The sequence below is a fragment of the Dryas octopetala genome, chromosome 6, assembly GCF_963921425.1.
Source record: "Dryas octopetala chromosome 6, drDryOcto1.1, whole genome shotgun sequence".
NCBI classification, from domain to species: domain Eukaryota; kingdom Viridiplantae; phylum Streptophyta; class Magnoliopsida; order Rosales; family Rosaceae; genus Dryas; species Dryas octopetala.
Window position 1 is genome coordinate 1,426,562 of NC_141371.1, and position 19,780 is coordinate 1,446,341.

The 19,780-nt window shown below is 38.3% G+C and overlaps 5 protein-coding genes across 5 annotated transcripts; 3 read left to right on the plus strand and 2 right to left on the minus strand.

The window, feature by feature from the left end:
• Nucleotides 1–530: 530 nt before the first annotated feature.
• LOC147280795 (small ribosomal subunit protein uS19x-like) lies at nt 531–3,036 on the plus strand. Its single transcript, XM_086246613.1, has 4 exons — nt 531–627; nt 754–902; nt 1,141–1,198; nt 2,603–3,036. Exons 1-4 carry the CDS (start codon nt 625–627, stop codon nt 2,849–2,851), a joined length of 459 nt encoding a protein of 152 aa, XP_086102739.1. The 5' UTR covers nt 531–624; the 3' UTR covers nt 2,852–3,036.
• A 372-nt stretch (nt 3,037–3,408) lies between these two features.
• On the minus strand, nt 3,409–5,024 carry LOC147280796 (putative WRKY transcription factor 74). The gene is made up of 3 exons (XM_086246811.1): nt 4,216–5,024; nt 4,008–4,133; nt 3,409–3,584 (listed from the first exon to the last, which is right to left on the minus strand). The coding sequence occupies exons 1-3, from the start codon at nt 5,019–5,021 to the stop codon at nt 3,455–3,457; spliced, it is 1,062 nt and encodes a 353-aa protein (XP_086102937.1). The 5' UTR covers nt 5,022–5,024; the 3' UTR covers nt 3,409–3,454.
• A 2,224-nt stretch (nt 5,025–7,248) lies between these two features.
• LOC147280797 (receptor-like protein kinase ANXUR2) lies at nt 7,249–9,906 on the minus strand. The gene has a single exon (XM_086246167.1). It carries the CDS (start codon nt 9,865–9,867, stop codon nt 7,249–7,251), a length of 2,619 nt encoding a protein of 872 aa, XP_086102293.1. The 5' UTR covers nt 9,868–9,906.
• A 1,678-nt stretch (nt 9,907–11,584) lies between these two features.
• On the plus strand, nt 11,585–12,275 carry LOC147280798 (uncharacterized). Its single transcript, XM_086246390.1, has 2 exons — nt 11,585–12,116; nt 12,196–12,275. The coding sequence occupies exons 1-2, from the start codon at nt 11,585–11,587 to the stop codon at nt 12,273–12,275; spliced, it is 612 nt and encodes a 203-aa protein (XP_086102516.1).
• Nucleotides 12,276–13,586: 1,311 nt separating this feature from the next.
• On the plus strand, nt 13,587–19,490 carry TPR10 (ankyrin repeat family protein). The gene is made up of 13 exons (XM_086247519.1): nt 13,587–13,756; nt 13,935–13,997; nt 14,106–14,276; nt 14,782–14,913; nt 15,125–15,264; nt 16,055–16,141; nt 16,780–16,905; nt 17,484–17,636; nt 18,011–18,082; nt 18,312–18,413; nt 18,699–18,869; nt 18,980–19,059; nt 19,225–19,490. Exons 1-13 carry the CDS (start codon nt 13,726–13,728, stop codon nt 19,277–19,279), a joined length of 1,383 nt encoding a protein of 460 aa, XP_086103645.1. The 5' UTR covers nt 13,587–13,725; the 3' UTR covers nt 19,280–19,490.
• The last annotated feature ends 290 nt before the right edge of the window (nt 19,491–19,780 follow it).

Sequence of the window (19,780 nt, forward strand, 5' to 3'; positions counted from 1 at the left end):
ATGAACAATCCTAAACTTATATAAAAGATAATGAATAGTGAATCATCTATTCATGCTTTATTTCGAATCATAAAAATTAATGAACATTTCGATGAGAATTGGTCTCATTCTCATTATACAAATCTCTAACTTCTGATCTTAATTAAAATCTCAATCTCATTATAATTATAAACAACTACTAATACTTCAATGAGAACTTCTTATTGTCTCATTCCAATTTCTTATCATTTTGATTTATTTTCATTTTGATTTCAAGTAAACATATCATAAGAAAAATATTAAGGTTATCTAATTGGAAATAATTTGGATCGTTTATTGCACATGTGAGCAAGCACTACACGTGAAATCCACATGTACATCACAAAAATAATAGGTTGGTCCAACTGGGCAAGCCCATTACCGACTCACCATGCCAACACCAGGCTTGGGCCAAAAGAGGGCCAGAACGGACTGATACGAATAGTTGGGCTGGACCCAGCTGCCACCAACAAATAACCCATTATCTCAATGACGTATATAACCTAACCACAAAAACCCTAATTTCCATACCTCTACTGCCCACTTCACCAGTCAGTCGCCGATTCTCTCTCTGCGAGTTAGGGTTTTTCTTCGTCTTCAGCAAAAATGGTGAGCTCAAGCCCTTTCTCTAATGACAGATTTTAATGAAGTTTTCTCCTTTTCAATTCTCTACTTTCTATGTATGTTTTTGTCGGGAAACAAACTGAATGCCTCTTGTGATGGTTTGTGGGTTAGGCGGATGTGGAAGCTGATGTTGCGGTGGCAGGAGTGCCGAAGAAGAGGACGTTCAAGAAGTTCAGCTTCAAAGGCGTCGATTTGGATGCTCTTCTTGACATGTCTACTGATGAGCTCGTTAAGCTCTTCCCTGCCAGGGCTCGTAGAAGGTACACTCAGATATGCATCTATGTCTTTTAACTCTTTATGCATTGGGTATTAATTATGATTAATCGAATTCTTTTTATGTGCGTGTGCTTAAAATATGTATGTGTGTGTAATTGATATGTGCATATGTATCGGTAAGGGTGTAGCATGTGTTCGTATCTCTTTATGTATGAGTATATGCAGTGGATGCTGGTTATGGCTAATGCAGTTTTATTTTTGTGGGTGATGGAATGGGTTCAGGTTTCAGAGGGGTTTGAAAAGGAAGCCAATGGCATTGATCAAGAAGCTGCGCAAAGCTGTAAGTACTCTTACCATGTGTGTGCGTGCTTGTGTTTTACCTTGTCTTTGGCTGAATTTCTGAGACATTGTTTGAGTTTTTTTAGTGTTTGGTATTTTTAATTATGGGTTTAAATTTGTAATAAATTAGATGTGTGTATTATCAACTTATCAATTATTGTACTTGCAACCTGGATTGCTGTGCTCCTGATGATTAATAAATTCATATAGAATTATTGTAGAAATGAGCAAGATTGGAGGTCAATTTTGTTGGTTTTGGTGGATGTTTGGAATAAATGAAAATAAGTCTTTTGTAGCTTTAGTGTTGAAGCAGATGCCTTTCTTTTGCATCAAGGGATGTAGGATACAAAATGTCTACATGTTCCACAGAAAGTTTCCGATTGGTCTTCATTTTAACTTGTTTTCCTGTTAGTATATGCAATAGAACCCTTATTTTAAGTAATTCATGTTCTAGCAAATATTGCTAACAAATTCAGTTTCTGTAATGATATACTTTTTTTCCCGAAAAATATTGAATATAACATCATTCATCTCTAAGACTGTTTTTTTCTATCTTCTTTGTTGCATTTCCATGTTATTTATTTTAAGAGTAAACTTCCCATACATTACATTTTTTCTCACATTTTAGAGAATATTTTCTTTCTAGTATAGAACTAATATAAGATTATTATATTTGTTTTCTACAACTGATTTTTCCATCATACTTTTTTCCTTGCTGCACATGAATATATCATGCTGTTTAATAAATGGGGGAGGGTGGAGGAACTTTATTTTTATTTTAAAAAGGTTTGATTGATTTGACTTTCTTGACTTGCCGGTTTTACTCTGGATTGTTGCATTTGTTGGTTCCTAGAAAGTGGATATTAATTGGTAAAAGAGTGGAGAGTCCTCCAGTGCATGACCCAAGTCAGCATTCTTGAGACGATTATTTATCCATTCCACTCCGAACCCTTGTTTTCTCGGCTGGGCCTCTGGGGCTTCTTGGGAGTTGTATGTGATGGTAGTGGTGAAATAGCATGAAATTGGTTGAGCTTCCATTGTTCCTTATTTCATTTCTATGGAGGGATAGCTACATAGGGACAATTCCAAATTTGGCGGTTTATGCTCTCTTTTTGAGTGGATGACTTCTGTTTTTGCTGTGCTTGACCTATTGACATTTTTGTAGTGATTTTACTTGTAGTTTTAAATTCTTCAAACTCTTAGTATTACTTCTTTGTCAATGTAACGACTTGTTTTATGAAATTACGCATGACTTGTTATTTAGTTTTAAATACGCATGACTTGTTTTAAAATATGTCTGTCGTTGCATGTGGATAATGTTCTGCTTTGAGAAGCATGCCGGTTTAGTGTCTGCATATATTTGTGAGTGCAAATTTGTATTTATTTTGGTTTTCCTGGTGATTAGAAAAGGGAGGCCCCACCTGGTGAGAAGCCGGAGCCAGTCAGAACTCACCTTCGGAACATGATCATTGTACCTGAAATGATTGGGAGCATTATTGGGGTTTACAATGGCAAGACATTCAATCAGGTTGAGATCAAGCCTGAAATGATTAGCCATTATCTTGCTGAGTTCTCCATAAGTTACAAGCCTGTCAAGCACGGAAGGCCTGGTATTGGTGCTACTCACTCTTCCAGGTTCATTCCTTTGAAGTGAAGTTCCTACTTCCCCCCTGATCACTTGTTCCTTTATCAGACGTTGAGAAGGCTTTTATTGAGTTTGGATTTGGATTTCCCTTCTTAGATATTTGTTGCTTGTTTTATTTTGTAAACAATGACAAAGTCAACCGGCTTGTAGGATTTTATTGAAAGTTTTTATTATCTTCAAGTTTATTATTAGTATCGGCATTTGTGCCATTAATTGATTGCTAAATTGGAGCAAGCACAGATATAATTATGACTAAAACTTGGGTAAAAATGACTAGTTCAATTGACATGTCTTTTTAAGCTCTACCAATTTGTAGATGTTTGAAAAGATACATAGCTATGGGAGGTTTTTTCGGTTTGATGGTGATGGGCCTGATGGCACTCTGGTTCATTTTATAAGTTATCGCTTGTGAGTGGTCCAAATTAATTGCATCTTGATATAAAAGATTTGGTACTCCGCAAAATTAAATTACTTCATCAGAAACCATTCCACGAAATGTAGATACCAATTACACAAATTATACACCGGTGCATTTCACATGAAAATACCAGTCGGGTTTGAGCAGTTGGAAGTTAAGTTTATAGTCATTACAAGATACCAAAGACACTCAGACTAATGGGCAGATTGTGAATGGCTATGCTCACCTTCGTAGGTGACTATGAGCATAGAAGGGTCTTCAAGGGATCTCTCAACATGTTTCCTTGCTGGGCAGCCTCTCATGCTGCTGCATTTATAGTACCCCCTACATTAAAACCCTAAACAATCAGATTGATGATTTCAATGATCAGAATTCAGGGTAATCTAGGCATCAAAGATTTTTTTTTGACCAAAAAAAAAAAAGATTTTCGAAAAGAAAAAAACCCATCAAAGAGCTAGACTTGTAAGGATAATTAGTGTTACCAACCTGCTCTTTCTATTGCGTAAACACTGATATTTCGGCAAGCGTAATCAGTTTAATAGATAACAGAAAGTAAATTTAAAAAAATTAATTAACGAAAGAGAGGCGGTAAACCAATTCTCATGGGCGGAAAAGTAAATTTGGAAAATAAATGACTGACCATTGGATTTAAGTCAAAACGATTTCAGTTATTTGAACCCGGAAATAATTCAAAAATCATTCTGTTTTATTATATAGATGTTTGAATATAGAAAATAAAAGTAGTACCTAGGATATGGGGAGCCTTTAATTGGTTTCTGCCCATATTTCCTCCACGAATACTCATCAGCAGGAATGTCTGCAATCTTGTCACTGATGGCAGGAACCTTAAAAGATCTTTTCACCCTCAGTTTCCTATTTACAAAAACAAGAGTAATTTCTTTAAACAAACAAAGAGCACCCACTTGAAAGCATAAATTTAGAATAAAAAACTGACCTCTTCTTTGAATGATGACATTTAACACTACTGCCACATTTTACACTCCCATTTTCCTCCATACCAGTGCACCTCCTTCTTTGTTGTGAGATCTGATCAGATGACTGAGGCACACCACCAATTAATTGGAAGGAATTGCTGTGAAGGTCAGCCACACCACCATCCATGCTCAAACATGATATGAATGATCTGGGGGATGCCATGGAGGTTGTGCAGCTAGGCCTGTCAAATGCAAGGTTTATGCTACTGTTTCTCCTGGAGTACATTATACCAGCCTGATATTTTAACTGTTGGTGCTGAAATTGTTGCAATCTTTGCATCTCTTGCTGATTATCATGCTGCTGTTCAAGAAACGGATATCGTTGTAATGGTTTTGTTTTGGCAATTTGGAGAGGAAACTTGATATTCATATCCAATACTGGGTTTCCAAGAACCACCTTCTGGTTCTGGCTGTGTGTATGCTGCAGATAACTTCCACACTTTGAATCCTTTTCTGTGGGTGGGTTTTCAGGAAACTTAGCTGGGAGCAGTTGGAGGGCTTTTGTTGAATTATCTGATCTGTAATTTGGGCCATCTAGGAAGATGTTTTGAGGCAAAGGTGACTTAAACCTCTTCAACTTTCTCACTCTTCCATGACCTAAACCACTGCTCAGAAGAGACACAACTCTTTTGAACTTGAACACAGCTTCCTTAGTCTGCACCACTAAACTTTTACAGTGAACCTGATCTTTAGGTTGACACAAGAGACTGAGAACTCCATGGCAGCTCTCAACGGCTGCTTTGTTAGCTGCTTCAACCTCCTCCATGTTCACCCAAGCCCAAAGAAATCAGTCCCTAAATCCTAAAAACCCTGTCAACCCAGATGAGAATATCCATTTGGATGGTTAGAAAGTAAGAAACCAAAAAAGTAGAGAAAACCGTGTACACTTGGGGCAGTGAAACCCAACGCTATCTAAAGGTGTGAAGGTGAAGACTTTGCTAGTGTTGCTTTGTCTTTGGGAATAAGTAGAAAATACATTAAAACAAAATCAAAGTGTTCCTAATCCTTCCCAGTCCCGATTGGCCCAAAAATGAAATCTTCTTCCTTTAACCACAAGTTTATATATATTTCAATGAAAAAATGTGTTATATATTTTATCAATGAATGACTGTTTCCAACAATAAAAAACCTGCAAGAAAGAGATGGTGCTCTACTGCTCTGTTCTGAGAAAAGTGTAAAACAGAAGACTTGAGGCAGGTCTGACGTCTGAGAAAGAAAAAAAGTAAACCAAGTCTCTGTCAAAGATCCTAAGAGAGGGGACCCACTTGATGACCTCGAATTTCTAGTTTGTTGCATTTTTCTTCGCTTGGGAATTTATCAAGTACAGTAATACCTCTATATTTTACTGAGTGAGTCACAGACGTCCATTCTGGTCTCTCTAGTGCAATCTCCAAGCAGCCGCTGCCGACTGGAAGAAGACAGAGATGTGGACACATGGAGGTAGAAAATGCACTCTGGCAAGAATGTGGGATACAAAATTTGTGGGACCCACATTGTTGACCTTGCATTCTTTTGGCCTTCCTTTTTCTGCTGCTGCTGAGAGTGCTGGAGGAAGATAAACATGGAAGTGGGATTTGGGAGGCTCCTCAATCCTCGATGCATTTGGGGTTAGGTAAGGATCTTCATCTTGGGTTCACTTTTATTCTTCATATACATAAGATTTTGTATATTAAATCCAATGGTTAGAATTGAACTGTTAGGTGTAACAATCCACAGTAACCCTCAATAAGAAAATCACAAAACGATGGGATTAGTAGTAGTTAATGGGTTTCTTTCATTTGGAATCCTCATACACTAGTTGTTAATCAATTGGCAAGTGAATGCATAATCTATGTGTTAGGCAAATGAACACTAGCCTACTAAATTATTGGTGATGAGAAAAGTCTCTCACCTTTTAATCTTTCGGTTTTCTTTGATGGATAAAGAGGAAATGATTTTTGAAATGACCTTGGTGAAGAGTTTTGTCATCCTGCACTAATGCCCGAAAAAGATGGATTTAATAATAAGGTTTTTGAGTTGAAAGCGTGGATAAATAGTTAAAAACATTAAAACACAACTACATGATGGTCCACAATATTAGGCTGGTTATATAATGAGTCTTTCAAAACGAAAAGCAAGTTTAGCATCTTGTATGTATGTCATTTGCTTAGTGGAGTATCATTGAAAGTTGCATATGTATAGATTGTCAAATGAAATATAAACAATTGGGCAAATAAGTACTAATGGAAGTGCCAATTTGACAACAAATCAAGGATTTGAGCACGTATTGATGTTCCAATGGGGTTTGTTGTTTGTCGCGTCACAGTTGATTCCTTTCTCAGACTTGTACACAACCCTTTCTAGTTTTAAGATGCCTTTTGCACGCCACCCATTACATTAAAGATGCTCTGAAAGCTCATGATTTTGATTTTTGAGTTTGATATATATATATATATATATATATATATTCATGCTGGTATAGCCTTAAACACTGTCAAAGTGAAGCATCTTTGAACTCTCTTCCTTTTTTACTGCAGTGCAGTGTGTTATCATACAACAGAATCAGATTTTATTTTGCAACCTGTTATATGTGTGGCAGTGTTCCCTGCTATATAATAGTAATGACCTGTATTAATTTTTTCAGTGAATCTTGACAGAGAGATGAGTAAGACAGAGAGATGAGTAAAACATAGAGAAACCAAACTATATATATGTGATATCAAGCTACATTAGAAGAAAGGCTATATATAATGTGAATATAAATTTGTTACCATATAGAACAGCAGGCATAATAAACTTGACTCTGTATGAACTTTGTTTTTGCTATAGAATCATAAGCCTGTCCAATATATAATAGATACAAGTAATATATAGGAAAAAATTAAGAGTAAACAAGTAACACATACAATGAAAGCATCAACCTCTGAAGTAGTTAATCTAATAAGCTGGTTTTATATGCTTGATTAATCCCATAGCTTACATTTACTGCAGCAAAATCATTAAGAGCGTTTCCCTCATCGGCCTTTTGGATTGACAATCTGCGAGAAGATTTCGGTGGTGTCATTTGCTGTGGTGCCGGCATTTGCGGCGGTGTCATTAACATCGCCCAAGTCACTGTCACTTCCAAGGCTGAGGTTGCTGTAATGTATTGCCATCATGTTCTGGTTGCTTAGACTGGCATCTTCTGAGTCCCTTCTCTCACGTCTTGAAGAACCCAAGCCTTCTGACTCGTCCTGCAACTGGAGAGCAAACTCAAGATTCCACAAGATATCATTCAAAGTGGGGCGGTCAACTCCTGCATCAGACAAGCACTTCTCAGCTGTATCTGCAAACTTCTTGACACTTTCCATGTTGACTTTGCCCTTGAGGTGAGGATCAATGATGTCCTCCAGAGTTCCTTTTCTTTGGCAAAGCAGAGCCCAATCTGCTAGACTAACCTGTTCCTTTGGCAGGCTAGGATTGAGAGCAGGCCTTGCACACAACGCCTCAAACAGGACAACCCCAAATGAGTAGACATCAGATTTTTCAGTCAGCTGTTGCCTCTTGAAGTATTCAGGATCCAAGTAGCCAAAGCTACCCTTCACCACTGTACTAACATGGCCAGCCTCCAAATTTGGACCAGTCTTTGAGAGCCCGAAATCTGAAACCTTGGCATCCCAACTCTCATCCAAGAGAATGTTTGTTGTCTTAACATCCCTATGAATGATGGTCCACCTAGCCCCTGTATGCAGGTAGTGCAATCCCTTTGCTGCTCCAATGCAAATCTCCAACCTTTTCTTCCATGACAGCTGACCTAGAGATTTGTTGCTCTTGAATAGATGCTCCCGTAGAGTCCCGCGTGACATGTAGTCATAAACCAAGCACATTTCATTGTCTTCCTCACAGAATCCAATCAGAGAGACCAAATGTTTATGCCTCAACTCTGAAAGCATCTCAATTTCAGTCTGGAATTCGTTAACTCCTTGTTCTGATTGTGGGTTAGACCTCTTGATGGCCACTTTGAGTCCTCCATCAATGACTCCCTTGTACACCTTTCCAAACCCTCCAACGCCAATCACATTAGATTCCTCGAAACTCTTAGTAGCCTCTTTCATCTCAGCAAAGGAGAAACGCCTGCAACGACCTTGAGCAGCCGACGAGAGGTGGCAACTACCATTACTCTTGCGTGAATTTGTTGATTTGCTGGCACTGGTATGGGAGTTGCCATAGAGTGGTAGCCAGCTAGACGTGTGTGATTCTGTTCCTGCGATTTTTTTCTTTCTTTGGTACATAGCAATGCACACTACAGCCATTATGCCAAAGGCTGCAGCTCCTCCAGCAGCACCACCAATCACATGACCTTTATTGGTTCCACTTTGCTTCTTCTCACTCTCAAAGCTTTTCGTCTCATGCTCATACTTTTCCATCATATCCGAAGGCCTAGGATTGGGACCTGCCAAGTTCTTACCCATTTCAAGCTTGAATATCTCCACCCCATTGAGGAATGCATCAAAGTACTCAGGATTGGCTCCTTTATATGGACTCAAAGTTAGCCAAAGCTCACCATTACTGGTCTCATTGACTAATATCACAAAATCTTTGTATGAAGGCACCCCCTTTCCTCCCGACAATAGAATAACATCCATATCAATCTGGGCAGTTTGGTTGTTGATGCTGGCAGTGAAAACTACCTGATTGGCCTTGGTGAAATAAAAGTCACACAAGTGTAACCTCACAAGGTACATGAATTTGGGATCAACCTGGTTGAACACCCATGTGAGATTGGTTTGCACGTTGATTGCCTTGTCATTCGCCATTGATCTCGAGGTTCTGTAGATATCAACAGGAGCAATATACTCTGGCACATTTCTGTAATCAATTTTAAAATCTTTGGGAGCCTCATTGTTGAGCCCAACGTTACCGCCAAATAGATAACCATAGTCATGATACCATGTCCTTGATAGGCCACCAGAGTCTTTGGTTGGTGGAATAAACTGTCCACCAACATTCACTCTATACATGGTCTGAAAATTTGAATCCCTGGTATCAAAAATGGGGTCTACTGCCCCAACCACTGAGGCCTGGTTGAACATTTCAACCGGCGTTGGAATCAGCTCAATCCCATTCACAAAGGCGAAACCCTTGGAAGGCGCAAAGGTGACCTCTAGAGAAGCAGAAGTCTGGGGCGCTAGGGAGTACTCTTTAATGATAAAACCTTGTGTAAGGGCCTTACAAGTGATTGCAGCACTGAAATTTTGCAAGAGAGTGATTCCATTCGCCACAACTGCAAAATAGGACTCTTCAGCGTTGTTGCTGCCATACACTGCCGGATAGAAATGGAGTCTAAGCATGTACCGACTCTTTGAATCCACAGGAAACTTGTATGTTGCATTGGAGGTAAAAATTCTGGCCTTCATGTATGGAACCGCAGAGAGAAGCGCAGGGTCCTGGTATCCGGCTTCAGACGAATTTGAATTCCCAGAAATGAACTTTGAGTCGGGTTTCCATGTCCTCCCATCTGCATCTTTGGCTTCATTGTCTTGGCCACAGCCAAGGATCAACGAATCCGAGCCCGGGTTTGCAGCATGGAGGCCATTCAACACCAACACAGACGCAAAAGCAAGAAAGAAAAAGATGTGGGTTTTGATGTACATGGCTAACTAATGAAAGGAAACAAAGAGAGAGAGAGAGAGAGAGAGAGAGAGAGAGAGAGAGAGAGAATGCTCTCTCTATGGCGTACAGGAAAACAGAGGATGCTGATCAATGAAGGAGAACAGTAAGTTTTCCTGTACGCCTGAAGAAGAAGCAGAAGAAGAAGGGTTTTGTTGTTTTTGTTTTTGTTTTTCTTCTTGGGTTTCTTTGTGTTCCTACGGGTCTCTTAACCTAAGCCATACCTAATCGAAATAATTAAAAGCGTTAACAGGTCTTACCTGGATGTCAAGGGACTAGACCAGGCAAGACAGAACAGAGAGAGACAGAGATGGTGGGTTTTGTGTTTTCTTTGCTGCTTTGTTTTGATTTCCATTTCTGGGGTCCATTGTTGACAACCGTTAAGGTTGTTGGAAACCAATGATGGTGAGCAACAATCGTAGATTGTAACATGTTTGGTTGGTTGTGACACGGTTTCATCAATGCCTATTAGCCGTAAAAGAATAGACTAAATATAGCATTTCTTTTGCTAAGTAATTTGCAGTTAATTGTTGAATCAGCCACTGAAATCGGATGGGAGCTAGAAACCCACCATTAATTCCTTGGACTTAGATGACTTGGGTCTGTTAATTTCTATATGCATGTCATACAGCCTAGACTTGTTACTTTGTTAGAGCTTGAGAAACAACCAACAAACAGAGTAGACGTACTCGTTTCAAAAGGTTCCTAGTAAACGTTGTTAATCAATATTTTTAATGACGTTATGGTTTTTATAATAATGTTAATTTTCAGGATTAGAGACAAATGTGCTTATCACTACATCATATATGCTTATGAGTTCAATGCATATCGATAATGCTCAATGCATGCCTAATTTTCTCAAGTATAGATAATGCTCAAATCAAACATTAAATTAAAATTTAAACTAAAAGAAGCAAAGAACCCCGCAAAGTACAGAATGAGCTTCAAGAGGAACAAACATGAGGTAAATTACTTAAAAAGAGCTAGCTTCTGATCAGTTCGTTAATTCAGAGCTAGATTTCGGCTGAAGTCAATGATAGCTAGACCACCAAATTAATTAATTGAGTACCGCATCATACACAATGGCAACTTGGCAAGACATGTATAGATCGATTAGGTCATGACGATTTTCTTCAAGAGTATCATCCTAAAGACACCAAAACCAAACCCAAAGTCAGTGTGACACTGTTAAACGTACTTGTTATATTAGGTAAAATATTATTATCAGTTTATTTATCACATTATAAGTATGTAATTAAGTGCACGATAAATTTGATCCACACGATCGATATGTATTCATACAAATTAACGCGAGAGGAGCTAGCTAGTTTAAAAGGTGGAAAGGCAATTAATTAATTTAGATTGTTACTAGTAAGTACGTACCCTCCAAAATTAAGCATGGGTTTGGTGCAGACAGTTAGAAATAGATGGTGGGAATGGCAATGGATAGGCGCGAGCACCGCACGTCCACCCGCCCTTACCATTCTCCATTAAAGCCCTTCACACCACCTCTGGCTTGAGCTGGTCGGGCTGGTGACGTCACACACCGGAAACTCTATTCCTCAGAGTGTATCTCCTACTAATTGGGACCCACGCCCCGCAACCCCATCCCGCTTCCCTCCGCCCCTTCATCGCTGCCTGGCGCGGCAGCAGCCCCACCCGCGCGCGCTGCCGCTGCCACCACAAGAATACGACACAATCATGACAATGAAGGACGACCAAATATTAATGTCACTATCACCGTCACCGTTACCGTTACCGTCGACGCCGTCGCTATCCCATTCAGGGTCCGAGGAGGAGCTCCAGAACATGCCGTTGGTGCCGCCCAAGGCGCCCTTGAACAGCAAGCGCCGCCTCTCCAAGCAGCTCTCCCTCTGCGTGACCCCGCGCGACCTCGCGTGGGAGAAGCGGCGCCGCCAGATTCTCATGCAGGAGAGGCGGGGGGACGGCACCGCCGAGTACTCCGACGAACTCACCCTCACCGACGAGGACTTGCATGAGCTTAAAGGGTGTATAGAGCTTGGCTTTGGGTTCAACGAGGAGGAGGGTCAAAGGTTGTGCCCTACTTTGCCCGCTCTTGACCTTTACTTTGCCGTCAACCGCCAGCTGTCGCCTAGTCCCGTCTCTACGCCGCTTAGTGGCCGTCATTCTACGTCGTCGTCGCTCGGTGGACGGTGCTCGTCGTTCGGAAGTCCGAGGAGCGACACCGATTCGTGGAAGATTTGCAGTCCAGGTATTCTATACTTAATTATACTTCGTGATCAAGAGTAAAGCAAATATGATATAAATGGGGGGAGTTTTGTACGTTGCAGGTGATAATCCTCAACAGGTGAAGACCAAGTTGAGGCATTGGGCTCAAGCAGTTGCTTGTTCAGTGATGCAGTCTTCTTGAAGCGTACGTACCTTGAGATGGCTTTGGCTTCTTGTACAGAGAAAAACAGCTTGTTTGTTGTTCTTGTTGTTGATGATGTTCAGTACGTGGTGCAGTCTTATTGAACAAGGAAGTGTGTGTACGTGAGATGGCTTTGTACAGAGGAACAAGTTCTAATTTCTAGAGAGATGCAGAATTTACACAAAAACACAAGAGAAGAGGTCGATCGGCTTAAAGCCTTAAGCTAATTACAATTAATTAATGTTTAGGGCTTTCATTCTTTTCTTTGACCTATTAATTACCAACAAATTAATTAACAATTATGTTGGGGCATGCTTGCCATTGCAAACCCAAGAACAAGTCCATTGGCAATTTGGTTGCACTCACGAGAGACAATAGTACGTTAATTTGTTTAGAGGATTATTACGCTTAATTTTACGTACATACCCCCCTGCTTATATTTTTCATTTTTCAAAATCAAAATTCATCTCTGGCACACAACATACATATTATTACATAAACAGTTCATTTTTCTGTCACATGCGCGCAGCTATGTTGATGTTGATGTTACATATGAAAATGGAAATTCAGGGATATGTACTATGAAAAACAATTTACCTTTAATATTTAGAATAATTTTGTTAGATTATTGCTTATTTAGTGTAAGTAATTCTAGATTTATATTGTAATGAGTCCTTTAATTTCTTTATTAGATTGTAATAACTCAATTGGTATTATATATCTTTCTTAAAAAGGTCACTCACTTAGTTCAAATTCTTCACACAAATTGATCGAATCATGTCAATCAATGAAAAATTACATTTAAATCAATTCATTCATCAGTATTTTTAAAATACCTTCAACCTAAATCTTATTATTTCCTTTCTCTTCTTAATTTTGAATAATGTTGACCATCGTTTTCATAAAAATATCAAACCAATGAGCTATTAATCTAGTTTCCTAATATTTTAAAAAATGTTCAAAATTTTAAATAAATAAATAAATAAGGGTTGCCTTCCATAGCACCACTGCCGAATAGACACTTTTTTTTTTTAGTATTAAGCACGTCTTTCTCAATAGTTTTATGGATGCTAAAAGAAATAATTCTATGGAAAGAAAAGGATAGGATGGTAATTTGGGTGAAGATAATGATACTCCAAGTAAAACACATTAATCTGACAAAAAAAGGGTAAGTGAATCCCACTAAAAAAAATTCTCGTTTGCAAATTGACCTGTTTTTTTTCTTCTCTATTGACCAGAAAAAAAAAAAGTTAGACCCTTTTTCTTTGCTTTTGCAATTGCCGTAGTAGGCAACTAGGCATAAACCATAAACCCCCGAGACTTGGGCTCTCTCTGTCTCTCTGTGCCGTCTGAATACAACTTCAACTTCCTAAACTCAGTCCCTACTGTTAAAGCTTTCAGAAACCGAACGAAATCAACTACCTTTCCTTGTGCTTCGGCTTGCCTACTTATGGCTCCTGACGCTTCTGCTGCCCTTGCAGGTTCTTTCTCTCGCTTTCTATACTCTTTATTTAAATCTAGTTTATATGGTCTCAGGCTAAAGTCCATTAATTTACAGCCGAACATGCTTATATAATGATGCGTAAATATATTTACTTGTCGAATTTATGTCACCTTTATATCTTATAAGAAAGAATGTAATTCCTTGACTCATTGCAGTGAGGGAAAAAGTACAACAATTTCTGAATGCTGCTTGTACTGGGAATCTCGATCTCTTAAAGAGTGAGTCGGTGTGTTATTTTTTAATAATGAATTGGGTTATGGTTGCTTTTAACTGCTGATGATTGTTTTACTGGGGTTGAATTGAATTGGGGTTTTGCTTTTGAGTAGACTTGGCACGGCAACTTGATGAAGGAAAGGAATTGGCCAAAACTGTGGCTGATATTAAGGATGCCAACAAGCGAGGGGCGCTTCATTTTGCAGCGAGAGAGGGCCAGACTGAGGTGTGCAAGTACTTGCTGGACGAATTGAAACTCGATGTTGATACAAAAGACGAAGACTGTATGTGCTTTATGTTATTCATTATACATTATGTTATTTTTTTTTTCTTTTACTGGTTGATGGATTTGAAAATTCACTGAAGAGTAAACAACAGTACAACAAAAGTTGAGCTTTATGCTTTAGCTCCCAAGCAAAACAGAACGCTAAGCAGCTCAAAACAAACGACACAAGCAATTTTGTGACCTTAGAAATCACAAATCAACTCTTTTGGATGTAATGGAGATTCCTAATGCTTTTCGAGTGCAAATTATCCATTTTATGACTCAAACCGCAATTTAAAGAGAATCAGATGCTAATGCTATTGAGCCATAAGTGTTTCACGACATCTTTTATTGTGAGTTGATAAATTAACCTATATTTGTGTGATTAAACATATGCTTGTGCATCTTGTTTGGTACTATGGAAAACTTAGGAAGACACATAATCTTGTTTGGCTAGAGCTTTTCACTTATTGTTCTATCATAATCATGCAGCTTATCTTTTACTAATTGTTAATGATTTGCAGGTGAAACTGCTCTTATTCATGCTGCCCGGCAAGGCCATACTGATACTGCAAAATACCTTATTGATCACGGTGCCAATCTTTCTATAGCCAGTGATTTAGGGGCCACTGCTCTTCATCATTCTGCTGGATTGGGTATGCTTCCTTTTTTTTTTTTTTTTTGCAAATTTCCATGTTATTTTCTTTGGGGCGGGGGTTTACTGTATGGGCATGTGCTCCTATAATTGCATTTCATATTTGGCTTAATCAAATTGCAGGAATCATATGATTACATGGAAGTTCTAGATGAATTCTTTCTCTTAAATTCCACTCTCATTTGAGTCATTTTGGTTGTGCTTGTTTACAGGAGACATTGAGTTGCTGAGATATCTAATTTCCAAAGGTGTTGATGTCAATTCACAAAGTGACGCTGGCTCTCCTTTAATTTGGGCTGCTGGTCATGGCCAACAAGATGCTGTGAAAGTTCTGTTAGAACACAATGCTAATGTAAGCTCTCATTTATGTTCCTCATTTAAATTCAACTTCAGCTTATCATTTCAATTAATTTAGAAAATTCTGAGTTCTTCTTTTTCAATTTAAGAAAAGGGTCTTCAGATCGGTGCTTATTTGCTTGGTGGTGCCGCAGAGAGAGTGCCTATCTTGTAGGTATCTCTTCTTGTCATAGAGCATTCCTCTTGATTTTGAGAGGAGACTCGAGCATCATCTTTTTTCTGGTTGGGGAGTTCCCCATGGAATATTTTCCATTAATTGTCCAAGGCTTTTGCCTTTTGGTGGAGGATTGAGTCTTTACCTTCTAGGAAAGTCGAAGAGTCATTTTCTGCACTAGAAAGATATTCCTTCACATTTTTTTCCTAGCTGGTCACCTTGTCTATTGTTTCCTGTCCAGTTTGCTTGCAGACTGGGTATCTTGGCCTTTAAGGCCTTTTTGAGCTTGTAAGGCTTAGCTGAGGATAACAGAACCTTGTCTATGTTTGCTTGTACCCCCTTTTAGGCTTTTAGGTCCTCCATTTGTTCTGCTTCATTTTTTTTGGTCATATGAACAATAGGGAACTCATCTGCAAAACATTCTCATTTATGCCTGATATAGTATTATATTCACTTCTACAACTCTCTTTTGTGGATTTTGTCTTCACATTCCATTCTCATACCTGGCTCACTTTAGCTCTTGTAAAGAGTTCCTGGATAATAATATTATAACAAATTGCTTTCTCAATATCACTAAAATGTGAGGGGAGATTGTCTTATATTATTTCATTTGCTTATTGTTGTTTTGCAGCCTAATGCTGAAACTGATGACGGTATTACGCCATTGTTGTCATCTGTTGCGGCTGGTTCACTGCCATGCTTAGAGTCATTGATTCAGGTGTAATTTCTTCCCTAATCTTCTGGTAATGTAGCAAAATAAATTTTCCAAGTGACAGTCAGATGATTTCTACATAAATAATTTGAACAATTGAAATGAAAAAGAAAAACCCATATATATTAATACATATATTTTTTTTGTTTGGGGGGGTTGAAAATCTTTTGATAAGAGAATCTGTAAATGTTTTTATCAATTTATCTGTGAATGTGGATTGGATTTTTATTAGTAGGGAGATGGCACACATTCTGGATTCGTCCTGTCCTTTGGTACCTAATGTCGAATCTCTATTGAGAGCATGGTTATTATTCTTCATTTTGACTAACACCTAAGAGATGTCTGTAATATTTTCAAGCAACACAATGAACTTCTGGTCTTTAATTTAAATACAATTTCAAATTTTGAAGGTTCACTTTAATATGTAGCAAGACAATCTGATATATGGAATCCTTTATCAATAATCAATCTATATAATGCTTTATGTGTCACATTCCCAGGGCTACAGTCAAGTTCTAATGTTCAAAGTTTATTTTGTAATTTCAATGCTTTATTGATGTCTGGGCAGATGTGGCTGTGTAATAGCAATCATTATATCATCATATGACTTGCAACCCTGGCTTTTGCATTTTTTGTTAATACAGGCAGGTGCCAAAGTAAATATTAGTGCTGGTGGAGCAACCCCTTTGCACATTGCTGCTGATATTGGGAGCCCAGAGATTATAAAATGTTTGTTAAAAGCTGGAGCTGATCCCAATATCACTGATGAGGTGAGGCTATGACTATGCTATTAAAGAGTATTCGCTTTCTTGCAATTTTCTCATGTTTATCTTTGCATTAACTCTTAGAAGTGGGGGAAACTTGGTTTGGTAGTACTTTCTGGTGTAAATACCTCACGTTAAATGGTTAAACGCTTGAACTTATGACCAGATTCCTTGGTTAGATATCTGCTTATGTTCAAATACCATTGTTTTGAGTCAAAACTTGTATCTTAAAAGCACTCATAGTTTTTTTTTGTCTTATTTAGATGACGTTGTTGGCAATTGGCATTATGAGAGCAATAGATGCTAGGGGCCTATGATATGCTTAAAAGGTTGAAGAAATAATTCAAGTTGATCTTATCTAGAGTAGTCCACCACACCTAATGTATGAATCATATTTTCTGATTAGTAATCAAAGGCTTAACTGCTTTTGCTAATTTAAATACTCCATTTTGTGGAAGTCAAGCTCTACATGAAGTGCTACATATGGATGCTTAGTGGCAAGTAGAAGTTATTCCAATCCATCCATTAAAATCAATGGTGACTAGAAAAACCAAATAAGTTAATGGTGACTGTTTGTACCACAGGATGGTTTGAAGCCAATACAGGTTGCAGCTGCAAGAGGGAACCATAGTGCTGTTGAGATTCTCTTTCCCTTGACGTCAAAAGTTGAAACTATCCCAAAATGGACGGTTGACGGCTTATTGGAGTATATGCAGTCTGAAACAAGCAGACAACAGGTACCAAGATGTTGACATTTCTTTTCCCTTGTGAGGGGACTAAAGGAATTTCTCCAACCTCTTAATTTTGAGAGGACAAGTATCTTACTAGGTTTCCTTATTTCTTGATCTAGCCTATGTAACATTTGTACTGTTTGTTGGCATTATACATGCTCAAAAGTAAACATAAAATATTGATTGGTATTTGTTAAGTACAGTTGTTCATTGCGATAATTAGACCTTTACCCATTATATTCTGGATCATAATGCAAGATGTGATTACTTATCTGCAGTAATCTATGTATTTAGGGCTCTTTTCAAATCTTAGAAAATGAGTTTTTGGATGCCATTTTTGAGGATACCAGATTTCTAACTTCCAAGGGCAAAATTTGCAGGAAGAAGTGAGAAATTTTAAGGACCTTAATGTGTCAAAAGACTCTACATCACAGAAGCAAGAGCTCCCTGAGGTGCTAACTCATACCCTGTATTTAATGCACCCCTGCTGGTTTGTGTATTCATGTGCTTTGTAGAATGTATTTTGACAAAAATTATGGGGGCATCAACTCTTTAGCTACTGTAGTATGGAAAATGTGATTATCATGCTTATAGATGTCGTTTTTCATGTCAATTATATGAAAATTTGATTTAGCATTAAGATTAATATAGTCTTACATTTGCGTCTAACGACTTATCCAGGTGACACCTGAAATGAAGAAGAAAGCTGCAGAAGCAAAATCAAGAGGAGATGATGCTTTCAAAAGAAAGGATTTCCTTATGGCTGTTGATGCATATACGCAGGTGCACTATACATCTTTCTTTGTTATTACTATTAACTTTTCCTAGTTGTGTGGCAAATTTATGATTAATATTTGGTTGGTCCAATGCATTGCGACAAGTTTATTGAATGGCTGTGGTTACTGTTCTATATAGTATAGTCTAAGCAAGCTACTCTGGATTGTTGTGATAACAAATGATAAATAGTTCAGACTACTACTTAGTGACATGAGCTGTTGATTGGTAAACAACTCACCCTCTTTGCTTTTGAAATACTACTTAACTCTGTGTTTGGCCATGCATTTACAGGCAATTGATATGGACCCCACTGATGCTACTTTGCTTTCTAATCGAAGTCTTTGTTGGATCCGTCTTGGTCAACCTGAGTATGCCTTAGCTGATGCAAAGGCCTGCAGGGCATTAAAACCAGATTGGGCAAAAGCTTGTTATCGAGAAGGTGCAGCATTGCGCCTATTGCAGGCAAGTACTCACGCTCCCATCTAGTAGCTCATGATGTTTCAGATGAAGTTTTATTTTATTTTTCTTGAAAAACGAAAGAACAAAAGCCATAAGTATATCTATTATTGCAGAAGTTTGATGAAGCAGCCAATTGCTTTTATGAGGGTGTGAAGCTGGACCCTGAGAATAAAGAAATTGTAAATGCTTTCAGGTATTATTCAAAAACAACTCTGTTTTCACCTCCCCCATTTTCTTGGTTTCAGGTTGACTATGTTCAATCCAATCAAGTGCAAATTGTATTGCTTGTGTTATAATAAGGGGGTTTATATCTGCTCTGGGTTGCTAGTTCTAACTTCTAACCACATTTCTTTTACAGAGAAGCGGTTGAAGCTGGAAGGAAATTTCATGGAGAAGATAAAGAAAAATCATAGTTTGCCAAATGCTAGTAACCTAAGAAGGTAGTCAAGAGGACCGGATCAATCCCTCTTATTTTATGAGAGTGGGGTGTGGTTGTTCTGAGGAACTGTTAGATAATTACATTATTTGTTATTATAAATGTAAGAAAAATTTTGCAGTGACTGCCTTGATCAATTTTGTCAGTGCCAGATGTATGTGATTTTGTGGTAGATTTTATGGGTAGACTTTGTAGACTTATTCTGGGTAATTTACAACCTTTTTATTTGCTTTGGTTAATCACTCTCTCTCCCTCATTTTTCATGTTTTAGATTTAGATTTGGAAACCTTACTATTTGGACTTAGCTTGAGGTCATTGGATATTTCTTGCCTGACTTGAAATTTTTCTGTGGTGTTCACTTCTTGAAACTCTTCTTCATTTCAAGGGCTCGGATGGCCTAGACTGACCAAACTATTGATCTGTGGAATTACTTTTCTTGTATATGAAATGAAAATTGAAAATGAGCTGGAAGCCTAGA